Source organism: Sapajus apella, unplaced genomic scaffold (genome assembly GCF_009761245.1).
Source record: "Sapajus apella isolate SASKATOON/1434 unplaced genomic scaffold, GSC_monkey_1.0 scaffold17, whole genome shotgun sequence".
In the NCBI taxonomy this organism is placed as follows: Eukaryota; Metazoa; Chordata; class Mammalia; order Primates; family Cebidae; genus Sapajus; species Sapajus apella.
In genome coordinates this window covers 21,889,698-21,911,930 of record NW_022436957.1, presented here as the reverse complement: position 1 = coordinate 21,911,930, position 22,233 = coordinate 21,889,698, and the positions used below count along the sequence as shown (strand labels likewise).

The following is a 22,233-nucleotide window of genomic DNA, read 5'->3' as shown; positions in this document are numbered from 1 at the left end:
TATTACTAAATATATTTGGACTCAAGATGATAACAATCTTCCCTCACAGAATTTTATTTCCAGAATATATTAGAGAATACTCCAAACAACAGAAATCCACATCTGCTGAAATGCTGCCAAGCCAGTAAAACCGACTAGTGCTTCCTTATTAGAGCATCTGTTATTTAATTTGGCTGTGGACTTGTCTTCTTCAGCTGGAGGCAACTCAAAATTCCTCTTTTGTGGTAGGGACCAGAAACTTCCTAGGTCACTTTTCCATTCAAACTGACCCTATTTTTATTCACTACATCACCACCCAAAACCGTGCCCTCTCTTAGAGTTTGAAAAATTACGCTCAAAGTAACCTAATTCAAATGTCTTTCTAATGGAGCAGACTCTGACTCTCCCAGCCTGTGACAGGGGTGACGGTTCAGTGGCCTCTTGGCATTTCATGTAAAGGAAGTATCACTCATATTTCTCAGAAACTCCCTGGACATCATGTGCCCGGAAGACACAGTGTTTGAACTGGGGCAACTGCACAGATCTCTTTCCCTTCTTATCCCAGCTGGGGATTTCTTTCTGGTATACCTACAGTGTCAAAATAACTTTTAAGACTTGCTTTCCATCTCAGGGGTAGTCTCTCACCTCTGAGAGGTACCACCTGAGGGCCAGGCCCATGCTCACCACTCCCACAGCCTCATGCAGCCCATGCTGCAGCTTTCCTTAAATTAACTCCCATCAAGAGGCTTGCCATTTTCTAATACTCTGAACTGCCTTCGCCAGATAGTTCACATCTGACTATATTCATGTGAAATCTTCCCTTCCTTATCCCCTCTTTCTAATTCTCATTTATGTCTTAGATGGAATCTCCTCATCTTCCTTATATGTTAGTTGCTGTTTGACTCTAAAATTCTGCAGGCAGAAGCTGAATCTCCTTTTCTTTACCGTCACTTGTACTATCAGGAAGCCTTCTAAACAGCAGGTACTCAATTACTTGTTAGGAAACAATAATTAAAAAATAATAAAAACAGTAAGCAGGAAGTCTAATTTATTATTTAATTTCTCATCCAGTTTGAATACACAAAGTAAATACAGGTTTATATAATTTAATATTACAAGCAATGAGCAAAAAGGCTAGGAAAAAAACGCGCATTTACCACTCTACTTTTGTTTCACTATTTTGTGACCTCAACTATTTTGCTGTTGGGTTCTTTCACATTTCCATGAAGATCTCTATTCCAATGCCACGTTACCTTATTCTGTACTAAAAATAAAGTGTTTTAAAATAACAAACCTTTTAGTCTTAAACTTGACAAACAGAAATAAATGTGTGATCTATGACATTAAGAAACTTAGATTGTGAAACAATTTAAATCTTCACTTAAAAGAAAGAACATTTATAAAATAATAATGAAAACAAAAGATAAATCTACAGGTTACCCAGGTATAACTGGAAAAAAGAAAGATACACATCTTGTTCCCTCCAGCATCTACTATGCTGCACTACTTAAATGGCTCACTACTCTCTTCTAACATAAAATGAACATTCTACTTCAGATCTCCATAGAAGTGGGAGGATCTATAGGATGTGGTCCCGTAAAGTACCCTGGCCAAGGGAACAGTGCCAGCTCTGTGTGCAGCTCTCAGGCTCATTGCTCTCTCTACCTCATCTGTGAAAGCCTCTTCATGTAGATTTGGGAAGGAAATGGGGAGAGTGTCATTGATCTTGGCCAAAACTTACAGGACTCTCGTCTTGCTGGTTTCAAATGGGCTCCTGGAACCCAAGGGAACTCATAGCACAGGGGATCACTGTTGTGCACCTGCTGGTACTCCAGGTACTCTTGTTGCACCAAATCTTCCGCGATCAACTTCCGGGGCTCCCCAAAGATTATAGGCCTCCTCCCAGCATAGATTGCCACTGCATACAGGAAGCCCTAGACACCCTCTTCAGTGACATGATTGCCTTTCATGAAGATCACACCCAGGAGTATCGTCAGAAGACCTGTCTGCAGATCTTATCACCACTCAGACTTCCTTCACTGGAGAGGCCTACCTTGCTGACAAGGATGTAGGAGTTGCTGCTGGAGTCCATTTCTTTCCATTCAACACCAAAGACCACCTTCAAAAGCTCAGAGGTTCTCCTGAGGATCTCAGGGAACTGCTGCTTGTACTGTCTGCTGACAAGCTTGAGCAAGTCAGCATTCAAAATAGACTCTTTCTTCTCGTACTTCTCCAGTAGGAATTGCACCAACACACTTAACTACTTCCTGTTCAGAGGATCTCAGTATGTGCTCTGAGCGAAGGCTGCTTTCTGGCAGCTGCTTGCACTTTTCTTACCTTGACCCTTGGCAGCTACTTCAGATTTTAAGCATGAAACACCTGCATCAGGAGAGCCAGTGAGTGAAGCTCCCTGAGACTCCTGAGGAATGGAGGCATCAGGAGACCTACAATGAGCACCCCGACAATAAGGAGAAGAGACAGAGGAAGGGAAGGTCTCTTCTTGTTTCTCTGCAGTGGCCTGGGGACCTGTGAGACCCTCCAGCTGACCATGGGTCTCTCAGCATTTCTCACAGACACGGAGCTTACTCTTCTGACCCCGAGGCATGATGGCTGTGGCCTGTTACAGCAGGTAGGAGTGTGGGCCGGAAGGCCGGCACCTGGATGGGAGAGAGTGATATCACATCAACACCTTCAGCAGAGAGCGACCATCTTGGCTTTAACCGGGGCCCATTTACAGGTTTCTGAGAAACAACTGCCCTAGGAACTCACAGGACTCCTATTCTCCTGGTAAGTTTGTGTCCTTCAAACTCAGGAGGAAGTTAAAGTGAGTGTTAGACTATAGCATGACAGCCCATTTTGGGGCTTACTGAGGTGACAGCAGGCGCTGGCAATGGGGGCCCCTCTGTTCTGGATTCTCTCTGTTTATATTCAGGGTCATCATAAAAATTGTTGACAAGACCCAGAGACCCATTCCCCTCTGTGGCTCTAGGAATTTTTACAAATACTAGTGAGGAGGAAAGAGAGGAGCACTTCTGCCCAACACTGCATTCTGGGGACACCCAGACCGCCTAGGGCCAAAAACGGGGACATTTGAGTGCTTTTGCTGTTTTTGTGAGAATTGTCCCCACAGTAATCAGACTCCTCACCCTGACTCTTCCCATAACCTGGAAATCGCCCTTGCTGACCTGCTGCCATCTTACAACCAGGGCCCTATCTCTGACGCTCACAGGAACAAAGTAAGAATGCACTTCAGTCTCCAGAGACCTGCTTGGACCCCCAGGCTGATGTCAGGGGCAGAGTTTGGTGTCACCTTGTTCTGGGTCATGGAGTTCCCTCAATATTAAGGAGGAGGGTTCTCTTTTAACTATGGAGTGCCTGAGATTTCTCTCTCTACTGGCCTGAGTCCACCAGCCTTGGACTGAGGCCTTCATGCTCCAACCCGATGGAAAAAGTGAACGCACTTTGGGCCTAACAGCCATGCTTGCGGACTCCTCAGGGACCAGCTCAGGGGCGGGATGGGACAGGGCTCTGTGGAGGACACAGACCTGGTTGGCTTTTCCACGTGCTTGATGTAGAACTCCAAGGCTTTGAGCAAACCTGGGCAGTAGCCAGGGAGTGGTTACATAGGCCTTAAGTGAGACACATCACTGTGCTGGCTTCAGGTCTGACCCAGTGAAGTCATAACGATGGTGGCCACAAGAGTGCTGGTGACTCTCAACCCCCAGCTTCAGGTGTCTCAGAACAGAGAGATAGAGAGACACTCTGCATCAATGTGAGAAAGTGGAAGAGAACAAGAGTCTGCCTGATAATCCGGATAATTCTCTTGGATTTTATCCAAGACCATCAAGGTGATACATCTATGAGTCTGCCAGAACCACAGGGTTACTGGGCTTGGGGTGCTCTATAAAGCAGAAACAGCTTATTAGAAGCAGCTTTTAAGGAGACATTTCAACTGTTGCTACAGAAATTCAAAGGATGATTACTGGCTACTATAAGCAACTATATGCCAATAAGTTGCAAAATCTAGGAGAAATGGACAAATTACTGGAAACATATAACCTACCAAGTTTGAACTAGAAAGAAATTTAAAACCTGAACAGATGAATAACAAGTAACGAGATTGAAGCCATACTAATAAGTTTATTTGCATATGGTCCTTCATATAAATATTGAATCCAGTCATGTCAAGGAGCATATATTTTAGATATAGAGATATTCCCAACTTATTTTGGGACTACATTCCAAAAAAAAATCATAAGTCAAAAATATTATCAATTGAAAATGCATTTAATACCACTTACAATGGGGTTACGTCCTGATAAACCCATTGTAAAACGGGAAAAAAATCACAAGTTGAACCTCATTAGTTGGAGATGATCTGTAAATGTGATTTCTGCTTCTAAAATATCATTTGAAACTTTTTCTGCTGGAAGTCTTTCAAATTGGTTAAATAGACATAGCCTATACTTAACTTGTAATGTTTTTCCCTAGCTATGAAAACAGCAAGTAAACCAGAGGCTAGAGTCAGGCAAGAGGTTGACCAATATTAAAAAACAACAGCAACAATAAAACCTATAGAATGTGTGTTCACTATTAGTACTGTGATGGTTAATTTTATGTGTCAACTTGCCTGAGCCATGGAGTGCCCAAATATTTACTCAAACACATTAATTTGGGCGTTTCTGTAGGGGCATTTTCGGTTGAGATTAACATTTGAATCAGTAGACTGGGTAAAGCATACTGTGTTCCCTAATGTGTGGGGGCCTCATTTAATAAACTGAAGGCCTGAATGACAAAAATGATAACTTTTCTTTGAATAAGAGAAAATTTCTCCTTCATTACTTCATTCAAGCTGTGTCATCGGTTTTTTTCCTGACTTTACACCTGAGCTAAACCATAAGCTCTTCCTGGGTCTTGAGCCTGTAAGCCATTGGACTGGAACTACATCATTGGCACTCCTGGTTCTCCACCATGTTGACTCATCCTGCATATCTTGGAACTTTTCATTAGGGTCCATATCAAGTGAGCTTTTCTATAGCTATATCTATTAATATATCTATATCTTTATCACCTATATCTATATCATCTATATCATCTATATATAGATCTATATTTATGTCATCTATATCTATGTATCTATCTAAATAAATTTTGGCTGCTATAACAGAATTCCATAGACTGGGTGGTTTATAAACAATAGATATTTATTTCCCACAGTTCTGGAGGATGGGAAGTACAAAGTCGAGGCACTGGCAGGTTTGGTGTCTGGTGAAGTCGTGCTTCCTTGTTCGTAGATGGCCATATTCTCACTGTCTCTTCACGTGAAAGGAGGGACAAAGGAGCTCTCTGGGATTGCTTTTGTAAGAGCATCAATTCCAATCTTGAAGGTTGTGCCCTCATCACATAATCACCCTCAAATACCCAACCTCCAAATAGAATATCTGTCTGTCTATCCATTTATCTATCAGTCAATCAATGAATCATCTATTAGTGCTGTTTCTCTGGAGAACCCTTGCTAATACAGGTATCTATATCATATTTTGAATATTTATAATATTTTATAATTAAAAAGTATGTGTTTCATCTGTTTTGGAAAATCTTGAAAGCATAAATAATAAAATTAATGCAATCACGAATTTACATGATCAGAAAAGGAGCATCGTTGATAATCCTTTGTAACAGTTATTCCAGAGTATAAACTGGCTTATAGCAGTTTATACTCTGGAACCAAAAATCAGGTAAACAATGACAATAGCTTGTATTAAATTCCTATACTGCAAGAGGCATTCAGGAATGCAGAAGAGAAAGTCTTGAATCACTGATATTACCCTTCACACAGCCTCCTCCACCTCCCACACTTGCCTACGGTAACCATGCATTGCAGAGAGATAATCTATGTGCCGTGGGGAGGAAGAACACAGTGACTGGAGGATTTTACATTGAACTCGGCGCTGCACTGTCACAGTGAAGTATAAATTGCTGGTTTATACTCTCCTGTGTATATGTTAATTCATGTATGTAAATATGTACATATACATACATATTACATATATGTAGGTATGAGTGCCTGTGGCCCACAGTCTTTGCACTCAAGTTTTTATTCTAATGTTCTTCAACTGTTGATTAGCTTGCAGTTTTGGGACATTTACATCCCATAATAATTTAGGTTTTAAATTTGGGTTATACTACTTCTGGAAAGGAAAAATAAAAGGGAATAGATTTAATTACATACCTAAAACAACTTTAAAAAACAAAAATGACAATGTATCTATGACAATTTTTAATATATTGGACATCAGGTAACCAAAGACAGTGATTCCTGTGAGACTGAAAAGAAATAAGGTGAGCTTATAACTTCCCCAGCTCGCTGCCTTGAACCTGCAGTGAAGGGAGGGGTAGCTCAGTTGAAACCTGACCATCTTCTGCTGTTGAGGAGATGAAGCTGTCGGTGAGAGGAGGACCTGATGTCTAGAGTTCATAGCACAAAGTACCTGAGAGGAGTGAGTTTCACAGAGAGAATTCCAGCCTACCTAGGGGGCTTCCTCTTTTCACCAGCCAAAGTAAAATCATGTCATATCCAGAACATGAGAGAGAGACTGTCCAGAGAGAGATAGAGAGTATTCAGAAGGGCTTAATCTCTGTAGTGATGTCAGATTACTCCTAGATTTATGAAGCTCTGGTCACACCTAAGAAACTTTAAAAGCAAGCGTTACCAGGATCACAGCATTTTGAACAAATTTAACTGAGTCATAGAACAAAGTTTAGGAATATGAATCTATTTTAAAAAAATAAGTATCCACAGCACTTATGCTGTAAAAATGTGAGCAAGGCAAAATTCAGAATACTTCACATATAATCTAATTGCCAAACATGGAAAGTAAAAGCAGAATATGTCCACTAGGGAGAATACATAGATCAAAACATCATATTATATCCCATAAATAGACACAATTATTATCTGTCAGTTAAAAATAATTAGATTTTCAAAATCAGTGGATTAAAATTGATCAAGAAGTGATATAGATGGCAAAATGAGCAGACAATGACATTAAAAATTCCATGTCTCTTCAATAAATGGTGGTGGATGAACTGGATATCAATGTGCAAAAGAATAAAACTAGAACACTATCTCTTGTCATATAAAAAAATCAAATGTAAATGGAAGAAAGACTTTAAGAACTCCAAATATGAAACCAAGTAAACATGGGGAAAACTCTCTAGAACATTGATCGGGGCAAAATTTTCTTGCATAATACTCCATAATCACAGGCAACCAAAGCAAAAAAAAAAATTAAAAAGTAGGATCACAAGTTGAAAAGCATCTGCACAGCAAACTAAATATTCAAAAGTGAAGAGACAATCTGCAGAATTGGAGAAAATATTCTCAAACTACCCATCTGGAAAGCAATTAATAACCAGAATATATAAGAAGCTTAAACATCTCTGTAGGAAAATATCTAATAATCCCATTAAAAACTGGGCAAAATATTTGAATAGACATTTCTCAAAGGAACACATGCTAATTGCAAGCAGGCATATGAGAAGGTGCTCAGCATCACTGATCAACAGAGAAATGCAAATCAAAACTAGAATGAGATATCATCTCACCTCAGTTAAAATGGCTTACATATAAAAGACAGGTATTAAATGCTGGTGAGGATGTGGAGAAAAGGGAAGGCTCATACACTCTTGGTGGGAACGTAAATTAGTACAACCAGCATGGAGAACAGTTTGGATATTCCTCAAAAAAACTAAAAATTTAGCTACCATATGATCCAGCAATCCCACTGCTGGGTATATACCCAAAAGAAAGGAAATCAATATATTGAAGATGTGTCTAAACTCCTATGTTTGTTGCAGCACTGGTTACAATAGCTAAGATTAGGAAGCAACCTAAGTGTCCATTGACGAAAAGAAAATGTGTCACGTATACACAAAGAAGTGCTATTCAGACATTCAGAAATAATGAGATCCTGTCATTTGGAATCATATGGATGGAACTGGAGATCATTATGTAAAGTGAAGTAAAGCCAGCACAGAAAGAGAAACGTGGCATGTTCTCACTTATTTGGGGGATCTAAAAATTAAAACAGGTCAGGCATGGTGGCTCATGGCTGTAATCCAGCAATTTGGGAGACTGAGATTGGTGGACCACCTGAGGTCAGGAGTTCAAGACCAGCCTAGCAACCATGGTAAGACCCCATCTCTACTAAAAATACAAAAAGTGAGCTGACTGTGGTGGTGCATGCCTGTAATCCCAGCTACTCTGGAGACTGAGTTAGGCAGGAGAATCATTTGATCCAGGAAGGTGGAGGTTGCAGTGAGCTGAGATTGGGCCACTGCACTCCAGCCTGGGTGAGAGTGAGACTCCATTTCAGAAAAATAAAAATAAATAAAAATGAAAACAATTGAACTTATGGAGATAGAGAGTAGAAGCATGATTACCAGTGACTGAGAAGGGGAGTTGGAGGGAGTTTGGGATGCTTAATGGGTACAAAACATAGTTAAAAATAATGAATAAGCCATATTCTTTGCTAGCACAACAAGGTGACTATGGTCAATAATACCTTAATTGTACATTTAAGAATAACTAAAAGAGTATAATTGAATTGTTTATAACAATCAGACATTAAGAGAGAATGGGATGCTGTCATTTGCAACCACATAAATGGAACTGGAGATCATTACTTTAAGTGAAATAAAGCAGGTGCAGAAACAGAAACATGACATATTCTCACTTATTTGTGGAAACTAAAAATGAAAACAGGCTTGGCCTGGTGGCTAACACCTGTAATCCCAGCATCTTGGGAGACCGAGGACCACCTGACCTCAGGAGTTTGGGACCAGTCTGGCTAACATGGTGAAATCCTGTCACTACTAAAAATACAAAAAATTAGCCTGGTGTGGTGGCACCCACCTTTAGTCCTAGCTACTAGGGAGGCTGAGGTAGAAGGATCACTTGAGCCCAGGAAGTTGAAGCTGCAACGAGCCATGATCAAGTCGCTGCACTCCAGCCTAGGTGATGGAAGGGAAACCCTGTCTCAACCACCACCAACAAAGTAAAAACCCACAGCTATATGGTTGGTTCACCTCCCAAACCAAACACTTCTTAAAGGTGACTTATGCCTGTGTGGAAGACTGTCCCACCGAGGAAGAGGGCTATCACACCAATCTATTCCTTACTGATTTCTTCATGTCCTACTGGATTCCTGCACTCCCAACCACCCAGCCCTGTTCTTTAATACAGGAAACCAGATTAGTTGTTGTCTTTGTATAAATTAGCATTTCAGGGTGAACTTTCAAGAGAGGTGGAAAGTAAAAGAAAGGCTTTATCCACTGGGAAATTACCTTTCCCCACAATTGATATACTGAAGTCATGACAAATCTCGACAGTGATAGACATCCTCTAGCTTGTGAATGTGCCTTTCCTCTCTGTTGTGTGCTAAAACATTAAAATAAAAGTCCAGTGGCATCATGATTCCATGGGGTAAGAGGAACAGTATTGAGGTGGAGGAAGCCACCTGAAGCAAGCAGAACACACTCTGTATAAGGAAGGGGATCTCCCTTGGGCCAGATACCTTTAGGGAGTAGCAGACCTCTGCTCTGCTTTGAGAAACTGCTAGGAATCCTGTTAGATTTCAGGGCCAGCCAAGCCTCTGGTAGCTTAAAACCAGATAGAAAGGCAGTAGGCATTATTGTTCTGGGTCATAGCCTGTCTATGTTTCCTTTTGTCCCCAATAGCCTTTAGAATTTTATTTCTTTTGTCTAGCAGAGTTCCTGCTGGGAGAGGGACAGACAATCAGTCTCTTTGCTCTGGGAAGTCAGCCAGAGTTTTCTGATAAGATAATCCTTAAAATGAACGCTTCTCAGTCTCTCCCCTTTGTTCTTCCAGAGTCTCCTTACACGGTTACCATCTCACTTGATGCCGTAACATCTTCCATGACTCTGATGGGCACTTTCTTGACAATCCTGGTGGCATCCCGCCTACTAAAAGTTATGCTGGTTTCAAAGGAGTTTGAGCTTTTAAGTTATCTCATTCCACATAACCTTATAGATCCTGTAAATAGGGGGATCGCAAAATAATATTTTGTGTCATGGAGAATATTTTATACAGTGTTGTTTCCTAAATCATGTGAATATCTTAAATGTCATGCACTTCCCAGATTATTATGATCTTCAAAATGCTTTGCAACATGGGGTGAGGGGAGTGGAAATTTTATATGTATATGTATAAATTATCCAGGCATGTTGGTATTTATATATGCACATATATAAATGTTTATGTGTACACACACACACACACACACACACACACACACACACAGAGTCATGCACTTCCCAGATAATTATTATCTTCAAATGCTTTGTAAGATGGAGTGAGAGGAGTGGAAGTATATATACATATATAAATATATATATATTTATGTGTGTATACACACACACACACACACACACACATACACACACACACACAGAATATATATTTTTCTAATCTTTCTTATGAATTGCTTCCTGAGCTTCTGGTTTGAGTCATGATAGAAAAAAATCTCAAGTTCTGTTTGTAGGAATTTTAAGCTTTCTGCCTGCTGGTGTTCTTGAAATTGCCTTATGTATTCACAAGGTCTAGGAGCTTTGAGGAGAACAAGCAAGAGGTGGTTTATCCAATCCCACTCATCTTGAAAAACCTATATTTTTAACATTTAAAAATTGAGGCTTTATAGGCCCCACACATTATTGTATATCTACAAGTTTTTTTAATAATTTGTAACTGTAATGAAGTCACATTATACAGTTGCAAAATCAAAAGAGCAATTTGAAATCAAGTTAACTGCTATAAAACAAGATGACTTTTGTATGTACAAAGATACTGCATGCTGACTGTGAAAATAGCAAATATAGCCTTGATGTAAGTTAAAAATATTTTAACTGATACATAAATACATAAAAGAGCATTTTTTCCATATATTTATTGGCCACTTGTATGTCTTCCTTTGAAAAGTGTCTCTTCAGGTCCTTTCCCCATTTTTTATTGGAGTTGTTTGTTTTGTGCTTGTTGATTTCCTTAAATTTCTTGTAGATTCTGGATATTAGACATGCGTCAGATGCACAGTTTGCAGATATTCTTCCTCATTCTTTAGGTTGTCTGTTTGTTCCATTGATAGTTTCCTGGACTGTGCAGAAGCTCTTTAGTTTAATTAGGTTGAACTTGTTTATTTTTGTTTTGGGTTTTTTGGTCTATTTTTAGTGTTTTGTCTATTTTTTATTTTTGTCTAATTTTTGTCTATTTTTCTATTTTTGTTTGTTTTTCTTTGGTCTGTTTTTGTTGTTGTTATTTTTGTTACAATTGCTTTTGGTGTCTTCATCATGAAATGTTTGCCGGGGACTATGTTCAGAATGGTATTTCCTAGATTTGGCCAGTCAGTAATCCCAGCACCATGTATTGAATAAGGAGTCCTTTCTCCATTGCTTTCTATTGTAGAATTTGTAGAAGATCAGATGGTTGTAGGTGTGTGGCTTAAATTCTGGGCTCCCTAATCTGTTCATTGCTCTATATATCTGTTTTGCTATTAGCAGCATGCTGTTTTGGTTACTGTAGCCTTGTAGGATAATTTGAAGTCAGGTAGTGTCTGATCTTTGGCTTTGTTCCTTTTGCTTAGAATTGTTTTGGTTATTTGGGTGCTTTTCTGGTTCCATATGAATTTTGGATAGTTTTTTTCTAATTATGTGAAAACTGTTGTTGGTAGTTTGATAGGAATATCATTGAATTGCTGAATTGCTTTGGGCAGTATGGCCATTTTGACAATATTAATTTTTCCTGTCTTTGAATATGGAATGTTTTTCCATTTGTTTGTATTGTCTCTGCTTTCTTTGAGCAGTGTTTTTTAATTCTCACTGCAGTGATTGTTGCCCTTCCTGGCTAGTTGTACAGCTAGGTATTTTATTCTTTTTGTGGCTCTTGTGAATGGGATTCCATTTTTGATTTGACTCTCAGCTTGGACATTATTGGTATATAGAAATGCTACTGATTTTTCTACATTACTTTTATATCCTAAAACTTGACTAAAGTTGTTTATCTAATCTAGGAGGCTTTTGAAGAGGCTCTGAGGTTTTCTAAGTATAGAATCATGTCTTCTGCAAAGAGAGATAGTTTGACTTCCTCTCTTTCTATTCGGTTGCCTTGTTATTTCTTCCTTTCTCTTTTTCCTGATTGCTCTGGCTAGGACTTCCAGAACAATATTGAATAGGACTAGTGAGAGTGGGCATTCTTCTCTTGTTCCAGTTCTCAGGGAGATGCTTTTAACTTATGCATATACAGCATGATGTTGACTGTGGGTATGTCATAGATGGCTCTTATTATTTTGAGAAATCTTTCTTTAATACCTAGTCTGACAAGGGTTTTTAACATGAAAAGATGTGGAATATTATCAAGATCTTTTTCTGCGTCTATTAAAATGATGATGTAGTTTTTGCTTTTACTTCTGGTTATGTGATGCATTGCATTTATTGATTTGTGTATGCTCAACATTACCAATCATTAGAGAAATGCTAATCACGACCACAATGAGATGCCATCTCATGCCAATTAGAATGACTATGATTTAAAAGTGAAAAAAAATGCTGGTGCGATTGTGTTGAAAAGGGAACACTTACACATGGCTACTAGGCAAGCAAATTAGTTCAGTCACTGTGAAGAGCAGTTTGGACATTTCTCAAAGAGCTTATAACAGAGTCTACCATTTGATCCAGCAATCCCATTACTCAGTATATGCCCAAAGTAATATAAAACATTCTACCATAGAGAGACATGCATACATATGTTTATCACGTTACTATTCATAATAGCCAAGACATGGAATCTACCTAAATGCCCATCAACAGTAGTGGGATACAAAAAAAAAATGTGGCACATATACATCATGGAATACTACAGAGCCATAAAAAAGAACGAAAGCATGTCCTTTGCAGCAACATGGATGCAGCTGAAGACCATTATCCTAAGAAAATTAACACAGGAACAGGAAACCACATGCCACATGTTCCCACTCACATGTGGAAGCTAAACATTGAATATACACAGATACAAAGAACGGAAAAATAAACACTGGACTCAACTTGAGGGTGGAGGATGAGAGGAGGGTGAGGATTTAAAACTATCTGTTGGGTACTATACTTACTACCTGAGTGATGAAATCATTTGTACACCAAACCCCAGCAACGTGCTATTTATCCATGTAAAAATTCTGCAGGTGCACTCCCTGAATCTTAAACAAAAGTTGGAAGGAGAAAAATAAGTAAAATAAAAGAATATAGAGAGGGGAACATCACAAACTGGGGTCTGGTGGGGATGGAGGGCTAGGATAGGGATAGCAGGGGGTGGGGAGATTGGGGAGGGATAACATTAGGAGAAATACCTAATGTAGGTGATGGGGGGATGGAGGCAGCAAACCACCATGGCATGTGTATACCTATGCAACAATCCTGCAAGATCTGCACATGTACCCCAGAACTTAAAGTATAATATAAAAAAAGGAAAAAAAATAATATTTGAAAACAAAAGAAATCCAGTTATTCACATAGAACAGAAACACACAGAACATATAAACTATATATTTTTTCAGTCCTGCCTAGGTCCTATACTAAGTAGAACATTAACTGCATTATTTTTCAAAAGAGTGAAGAATCTCCCACCACCTTCACTTGACATGGAAGAAACTGCTGTTTGTTAGCCCCACAATGTGCGCTGGCCATGGCGTTAGCCTCACTCCTGGCTGCATACATTCTTCAGGCTCTCTCTTCCTCATGTCTCAATGCCTTGTATAAAGGGATGAGAAGAAACTCCTGGATGGCGTCATTGATGCTGGTCAAAAGTCGTCGGTTTTTCATGTTGCTGGTTTCAGCATGGGCTCTTGGATTCTACAGGAATTCATAGTGTAGACGATCTCTGTTGGACACCTGCTGGTACTCTAGGTACATTGCTGTACCTAACTTTTATCTGGACTCTTCATATATGAAGTCATTCTCCCAGCATATACCCAAATCTTATTGAGAAATGTTCAGATCTCCTCTTCTGTGGTAGACTTACCCTTCGTGAAGCTTATACCCAGGGGCATCATCAAGATAACATTTTTAGGCAATGCTTTATCCTAACTCAGACTCCTGTTGTTGGGGATACCCAGTTCACTGAAAAGAGCATTGAAATGACCACTGGGTCAACTTCTTTCAATTCCAGGCCAAAAGCAGCTTCATGCACTCAGAGGTTCCCCTGAGGATCTCAGGGAAATGGTCCTTGCTCTTTTTGTTAACAACATCCAGCAATGCTGCTTTTGTAATGAGCTCTTTAATCTTACACTTCTCCAGTAGGAACTGTACTACCAAAGTTCCCTTCCTGAATAGCGGTTCTCTGTGTGAGCTTGAGTGGAGGCTGCTGCTGGAGAGGTGCTTGGCTTTTCCTCATTTTGGCTGTTGGCATCTTCATCAGATCTTGTGCATGAAACATCTACAGAAGCAGTGATGATGAAGGCGGCCCACTGAGATTCCTGGAGAATGTCAGTAGCAAGATAGATTTGAGGAGTACTCCCCAAAACAGGACAAAAGGAGACGGATTCTTCCTCTCCTGCAGTGACATGAGTAACCTGGAGACCCTAGTGGCATTTCTCATGAGTGTGGAACTTACTCTTCTGACCCCAAGGCATGACTATAGGCAGGGACAGCAGACAGAAGTGTGAATAGGATGGCTGCTGAGACAGGCACCTGGTGGAAGGAGAATGAAATAGTGTGAGCATCGTCAGCAGGGAGTGACCAGCTTGGCTTTAACCAACACTGCCATTCCAGGATTCTGTGCAATCACTGATCTAGGAAGCCACAAGGAACTAGTTCTCCCAGTCAGCCTGTACCCTGAGAACCCCACAAAGCAAGTTAGAGTGAGTCTTAGGCTGCAGCTTGACAGCCCAGCTTGGGACCTACTGGGGTGGCAGCAGACACTGTTGGGCTCCCTGTGTTCTGGGGTTGGGGAGTAGTTTCAGTTGACATTCAGGGTTATTATGCTAACTAACTGTTAGCAGGGCCTGGCACCTCTTTCTTTTGCTGCTCTGACATCCTCTGCTGAATAGGGTTGCTCCCATTAGACTAAGGCTCTCACTTCCCTGAGCCTACTCCCAGAGCAACTGAGGGGGCTCTTCAGCCTGTTAGCTCTTCCCTGGGCCTCCTACGGCTGACAACAGATACAGGACACTGTGCATTCCCTCTGTTCTGGGGTGAGTGGTCTCCTCCATCCTCCGTCAGTGTCTTTACCTTTGACTCCTACGTAACCAAACCTGAAACTCCACCCTCCACTGACAAGGCCACACTCCTCAGACCAAGGCCATATCTTCCTGGAATGTCCCAAATGGAAGTTAGGAACAGCTACATCTCACTACAGTGATTGAGGATCTCCTGCGGATTAACGGCAGGGTCAGAATCCTTTTCCACTGTTTTGGAGTCAGTGGCTCTCTCAGTTCTCACTCAGGTTTCTAACATTGATTAGGGCATGTAGCACTCCCTCCTCTACTAATCTGAGTCTGTCAGCCTCAAGCCAAAGCTTGCCCTTTCCTGAGAAATGAGAGGGGGAAGTCAGGGTGCTACTTTGTGGCTACTCCATCGTCCTCACCTTAAATACAATCCAGGTTTGTTAGGATCTCCTTCATGGACAGAATCAGAGCTACTGCCATGAGATCAAAGCCTTTCTCTCTCTGAGGCATCAGTAGAAGACCTAGAGAAAGTGAGGGGGAACCTCAACTAGATATCTGTGCCCAGGGCCACTGAAGGCAGAAAGAAGGATATAGTTTTAAGAACTCCTACTGTTCTGGGTGGATCATTACTCATTTCTCATTCAGAGTCCTCATCTTGAGAGTTTTCAGAGTCTGATGTCCTCTTCCCACTAACCGGAGCACACCACCCTTAGACCAGGATTCTTAAGTACCTGAGAAACTTGAATAGAGAAATTTTAGCTTACAGCTATAGCTTGGGCCTTCCAGATCTGAGAGTAGGCAGGGCCTACTCTCTCAGTGATCCCTATATTTTGAGGCATTGGTCTCCAGAATCCTCATTGATCGGGGTTCTCATCTTGCCTCCCTTAGCTTTAAGACTGCTGAGAAATGTCACAGACTTGCAAATAATTGAGCAGATTCTCTACTGCAAACCTTGCAGACAGTGGCTCCCTGTCCCAGGTTTTGTATGAAATAGTGAAGCTGTACCACAAGCCAGGAGGCCCAGCACAGATAGTGGGCTGTCAGTGAAAAAAACACACTTATCTATTCCTTTGTTTCACCAACCAGACTTAGCATATTAGGTATCTTGGTTTGAGTAGATTTAATTTCTATGGGGAAAGGGCAGAGCAGGATGATTTTGGGAGCTCCTGATCTTATCAGGTTATCTGATATTGCATATGAAGATAATCATATTGTCACTGAATATTATTTTTTCTTCATACTACTCATGTATTCAGCATTATTATTACGCTGTGTATTCCACAGAACTGCTTTGTTTACTGTGTCCTTTTAATGCTCTGATAAACATTTTGGGCAGTGAAAGGAAAAATGAATTGAAAGATAACAACATCTGGCTCAGGCTGAGAGGATTGCAAAAATGTGGGCCCTAGTTGAATCCAGACCAGAGACCTAATTCCAGCTCTGTAAATTAGAAGCCTGTGAACTTTTAGAAATTGGCTGCTTAGTCATTTCTGAAGTTAGTCTGCTAAACCCTATCTTGTTGGAATTTTGGGGTATAAGTATTGTCTATAAGAAATATGGCTTACTAAGTAGGAAATACTGAGTATCTAATAAATGACAGTTGCCATCACGTGTTTTTACATAATAGCATTAATTTTTAATTTTCCTAATGATATATTCAGAAACAAAATTACCACATGTTGAAAATATTTGAGACAATTTAAGCCTATGGAAGTTCTTTGAATTTAGCAGCCTCATTTCAAAAAGGGTTTTACTGAACTCATTCAGGCTTATATTGATCGCTGCACTTCATATAATTATTTTAAACACAGAAAATACCTCCCTCCAACCAGAGAGACTTTTTGATACAGTCAATAACATAGAATATGCAGTGCGTTAGAAGAAAACACACTAACAGCAGTCTTTAAGAACCTGAATAAATCCAGGTATCCTTTATTTAAACTAAAATAAATAGGAAAAAAAAATAAGGCAAACCAAGAATTAAGGAACATTTACATTTCCTTTTTATTTTTCTTTCTAATCATATTAGGATGTCAACTATTTTCCTATGGAATTCATTAAGATTGATATGAAAATCCCTCCTCTATTACCATTTTATCTAGTTCTGAATTATAACAAAAATATGAACGCTGTAAGATTTGTTTTATGAATACCACAACCATAACTTTCAAACTGGTGAAACAACCATGAATGTGAAAGCTAAGTTACTGACACATTTATAATCTGAAGCAATATAAACCTTCACTTAACAGGAACAATCTTGAAAATTGACAAAGAAAGCAAAACATAAATCTACAAATTACTCATCTGTAACAGGACAAAAGAAAGAAACACGTCCTGTTCCCTCCAGCCTCTACTATACTGCACTATTTAGAAGGCTCATTACTCTCCTCTAACATCAAGTAAAAATTCTACTTCAGACCTCCCTAGAAATGGGAGGATCTGTAGGATGTGGCCCCGTAAGGTGCCCTGGCCAAGGAAACCGTACCAGCCCTGCCTTAAAAGTTCACTCTCAATGCTTTCTGTACCTCATCTACCAAAGCCTCTTCATACAGATGTGGGTAGAACCCGGGGACGGTGTTATTGATCTTGGCGAAAACATCCAGGACTCTCATCTTGCTGGTTTCAAAATGGGCTCGTGGACCCCACAGGAATTCATAACGTGGAGGATCACTGTTGCACACCTGCCGGTACTCCAGGTACTTTGCTTGCACCAAATCTTCAGTAAGGACCTTCTCAGGATCCCCATAGAGTGGATGTGTCATCCTAGAGGAGATCCCCAGGAAGGTCAGAAAGTCCCAGACCTCCTCTTCTGTGGCACGGTTGCCTTTCATGAAGATCAAACCCAGGGCCGACATCAGGATACCCGACTTCGCCAGCCCATTATAACCACTCAGACTTCCTTCACTGGAGAGGCCCAGCTTGCTGACAAGGGTGTAGGATTCACCACTGGAATCAATTTCTTTCAATTCAACACCAAAGGTCACCACCAGATGTTCGGAGGTTTGCTTGAGGATCTCAGGGAAGTACTCCTTGTACCTTTTGCTGACAAGCTTCAGCATGTCTGCCTTCAAAATGGACTCATTCTTCTCAAACTTCTCCTGCAGGAATTGCACCAACTCCCACGACTTCTTGTTTATAGGATCTCGGCCTAAGCTCTTGAAGTACATGGCTCTCTGGGAGGCGTGTGCACTCTCCTCATCTTCACCCTTAGCAGCCACATCAGATTTTGAGCATGAAGCACCGGCATCAGGAGATTCAGTGGGTGAAGCTCCCTGAGACTCCTGAGGAACGGAGGCATCAGGGGGAGACTCCTGAGGAACGGAGGCATCAGGGGAGGTGCCTGCACTTTTGTCATCTTGACCCTTGGCAGCCACATCAGATTTTGAGCATGAAGCACCTGCATCAGGAGATTCAGTGGGTGAAGCTCCCTGAGACTCCTGAGGAACGGAGGCATCAGGGGAGGTGCCTGCACTTTTGTCATCTTGACCCTTGGCAGCCACATCAGATTTTGAGCATGAAACACCTGCATCAGGAGAGCCAGTGGGTGAAGCTCCCTGAGACTCCTGAGGAACGGAGGCATCAGAAGACTTAGGATGAGCACCCCGATAATCAGAAGAGATAGTGGAAGTGGGGGGCTCTTTTTGCTTCTCTACAGTGGTCTGAGGACCCGGGAGACTCTGCGGCTGACCATGGATGTCTCGGCGTTTCTCACGGGCACGGAGCTTACTCTTCTGACCCCGAGGCATGATGGCTATGGCTGGTGACAGCAGGTAGTAGTGTGAGTGAGAAGGCTGAAAAGGTTGGCACCTGGACGGGAGAGAGTGACATCACATCAACAGCTTCACCAGAGAGCAACCATCTTGACTTTAACCAGGGCCCCTTCTGCAGGTTTCTGCGAAAGAACTGCCCTAGGAAATCACAGGACTCCTGTTCTCCTGGTCACTTTGTCTAGTTCGAACTCAGGAGGAAGTTAGAGTGAGTATTAGACTATAGCATGACAGCCTATTTTGGGGCTTACTGAGGTGACAGCAGGGGCTGGCAGTGGGGACCGCTCTATTCAGGGGTCCGATCCTCTCTATTTATATTCAGGCTCATCATAAACATTGTTGGCAAGACCCAGAGGCCCATTCCCTTCTGCAGCTCTGAAATTGACACTAGAAATTTTTACAATACTAATGAGGAGGGAATAAAGAAGCACTTCTGCCCAACACTTCACTCTGGGGTCACTCAGACCACCTAGGGCTGACAGTACTGAAGAGATTTGAGTGCTCTTGCTGTTTTAGTGAGAATTGTCCCCACGGTAATCAGACTCCTCACTCCGACTCTTCCCACAATCTGGAAATTGCCCTCGCTGACCTGCTGCCGTCTCCTTATAACCAGGGCCCTACTTCTCTGACGCCCACGGGAACAAAGTGAGAATGCACTTCAGTCTCTAGGGACCTGCCGGGACCCCAGACTGACCTCAGCAGCAGAGTTTGGTGTCACCCCATTCTGGGGCATGGAGTCCCCTCAATCTTAAGGAGGATTCTCTTTTAATTATGGAGTACCTGAGATTTCTCTCCCTCCTGACCTGAGTCCACCAGTCTTGGACTGAGGCCTTCATGCTGTTCAACCCGACGGAAAAAGTGAATGCACTTTGGGCCTAGCGGCCATGCTTGCGGACTCCTCAGGGACCGGCTCAGGGGCGAGATGGGACAGAGCTCTGTGGAGCTGCTTTTTTCTTTTTTCAGGGGGAAAGGGGTTGCGATTGTCGGGGCATTTACCGCCAGTTTTAGGTCAGGATACCCACCAAAACAGCTGAGAAGATCTGGAACGCCGCTGAGGTGACACAGCACTTTACAGATGAAGGCTTCGGGCCCAGCCTCTTTTCTAGGCGGAAGTCAGGGGGAACCACTTCCGGTCACCCCCACCTGGCATTCCCAGCGTAACAGCAGGGGCGGGGCTCTGTCACTCTCCCCGTGGGCACAGCAGATTCCCCAGAACTCACATAAAGTTTTTTCAGGGGCTCTTTGTGGACCCTTGGACTTCTCTGTCTGTTGAGCTAAATCAGTCAACCGGAGATCAAGGATCTCATTTCCTAGAGTCCAGAGTAGGAAGTAAGGTAGAGCCCAAGACCGGAAGCCATGCTGGGACCTTCCAAGACTGACAGTAGGGGAGGGGCTCTGTGGCAGCCCCTCTTCCGGAATGGAGTTTGCCCTCAGCCCTCACAGAGTGCTTTGGCTTCATTCTTGCCATGTACCCTCTACTGACTTGAGGACACCCTCTCACACGAGACTTCAACTTCCTGAGACTCCTCATGCGTAATTCAGTTATACGTCACCTGACCACTACTGCCTGGGGCATCATAGACCAGGCTGCTGCTATTAAGTTGTGATGCAAGATTGAGGAAGAAGGGAGATTCTGGGGCCACTCTTGTCTCTTCCGAGCTGTGGAGCCCCTCACTCCTCACTCAGGGTCCTCACATTAACTGCTGGCAGGGTCTTGGTTTTCTCCATTTTCTCATATGAATCCATCCCCTTCCTCCGACTATGTCCTGTACAATTCCTAAGGAGAAAGTGAGGGGACTTCTTAGCCTGGCATCTGTGTCTGGCATCTCTCTCTTAGCTGACATCAGTGTCTGTATTCAAATTTTCATGAATGCATTTGTACCACTATCAGGTGGTACAAATATATCTTTAATATAAAGAATGGAGTAAACTAGAATACAAAATATTATATTCATGACTCACTGCAATATTTGGTATTCTCATTTAGTCCATTCTTTATATTAGAATAGTATGAATTTAAAGGCCAGACCTCTTCCACTAAAGAGGTTTTAGGTACTATTAGCACATTGTCTGGGTTCATACTTCTTCAGCCTATCCAAATGTTTTTGCTGTCCCAGTATTACCCCATGGAACTGGCACATGGGGTCTGAGTTCCTGACTGAATTTCCTTTAGTGAAGCACAAAAACAAATGCATTGAACCATGGCACAATGAAGGAAGCAAAGACCGATATTTTAAAACTTTTCCTCTAGCCAATTCTGTTGTCTCCTTCTATTGTAGAGTTCATACCTGTCACTAGTTCACCACATGCCCCTATCTGCCCACACACCAGTTCTTGTTCAATACAAAATTACTGTTTCTCAGGGGTCTCATTTTTGTTGTTTTGCTGTTGTTAATGTTTTTTTTTTTTTTTTTTAAATTCTTCCTTTAACTTTTCCAGGGTTCAGTTTGGTCATGAGAAAGAACAGCCTGGGTTTGAGGCAATGAATCTGTATGATATTAAAGGAGAATCAACATCTTTACAATATCCTCTCTAGAGTAAATATATATAGTATACTCCTTTATTGGAGACTTCCTTTTCCTAAGTCTTTCAGAACATTTTTATGGCTGTCTCCTTAATGAACATGTACATTTCTATTTGATTTTTTATTACATGTATTTTGGATATTGTTGCTGTTGTGAAAGGTATATTTCACATTACATGATATAATTAGTTATTGGTTTTTGTGTTACTGTACTCCTTACCTATAGTGATCTTTTGTACACACATTTTCATAATTTCCTTAGACATTGAAATAATTTTTGCACCAATTATGTTGTTTTCTTTTTTAAATCAGGAGAGTTTATTGTTTTCACAATTATCTCCTTTTGTTGTTACCTCTAATTTACTCACTATTATTTTTATAGTTGTGGACTATAGATGTATTTCATCCAATTGTCAACAGTAGGGTTTATACTATACAGGTGTGTATTCTTCTGGACTCTTTTTGGGATGTTTGTAATGTTTCACATTTAGAATATCAATTACAGATTTTACAGGATGGAAATTCTCTCCTGATGTAAGTTTGCTAAAAGTTGCTATCATGCACTGGGGTTGAGTGTTTTTGTTTGTTTTTGTTTTGGCCCTTTCTTCACCCCTGCACATGATCACATGTTTTTTCACCATTTTTGGTAACAGTGATTTCCTTCTGATGGTATTTCCTAATGTGATATCATCTTTGCAATTCTTGGATGCAGGCTATTTATTCATTAATTCAC

General features: G+C 41.2%; 1 protein-coding gene across 1 annotated transcript; it reads right to left on the bottom strand.

Moving 5' to 3' along the window:
• Positions 1–17,108: 17,108 nt before the first annotated feature.
• Positions 17,109–18,955, bottom strand: LOC116556546 (melanoma-associated antigen B6-like). The gene has a single exon (XM_032285822.1). It carries the CDS (start codon positions 18,953–18,955, stop codon positions 17,705–17,707), a length of 1,251 nt encoding a protein of 416 aa, XP_032141713.1. The 3' UTR covers positions 17,109–17,704.
• Between the last annotated feature and the right edge of the window lie 3,278 nt (positions 18,956–22,233).

Bases quoted from the DNA above. Each gene is read 5' to 3' on its own strand.
- LOC116556546 (XM_032285822.1), bottom strand. From the start codon at position 18,955: ATGCCTCGGGGTCAGAAGAGTAAGCTCCGTGCCCGTGAGAAACGCCGA.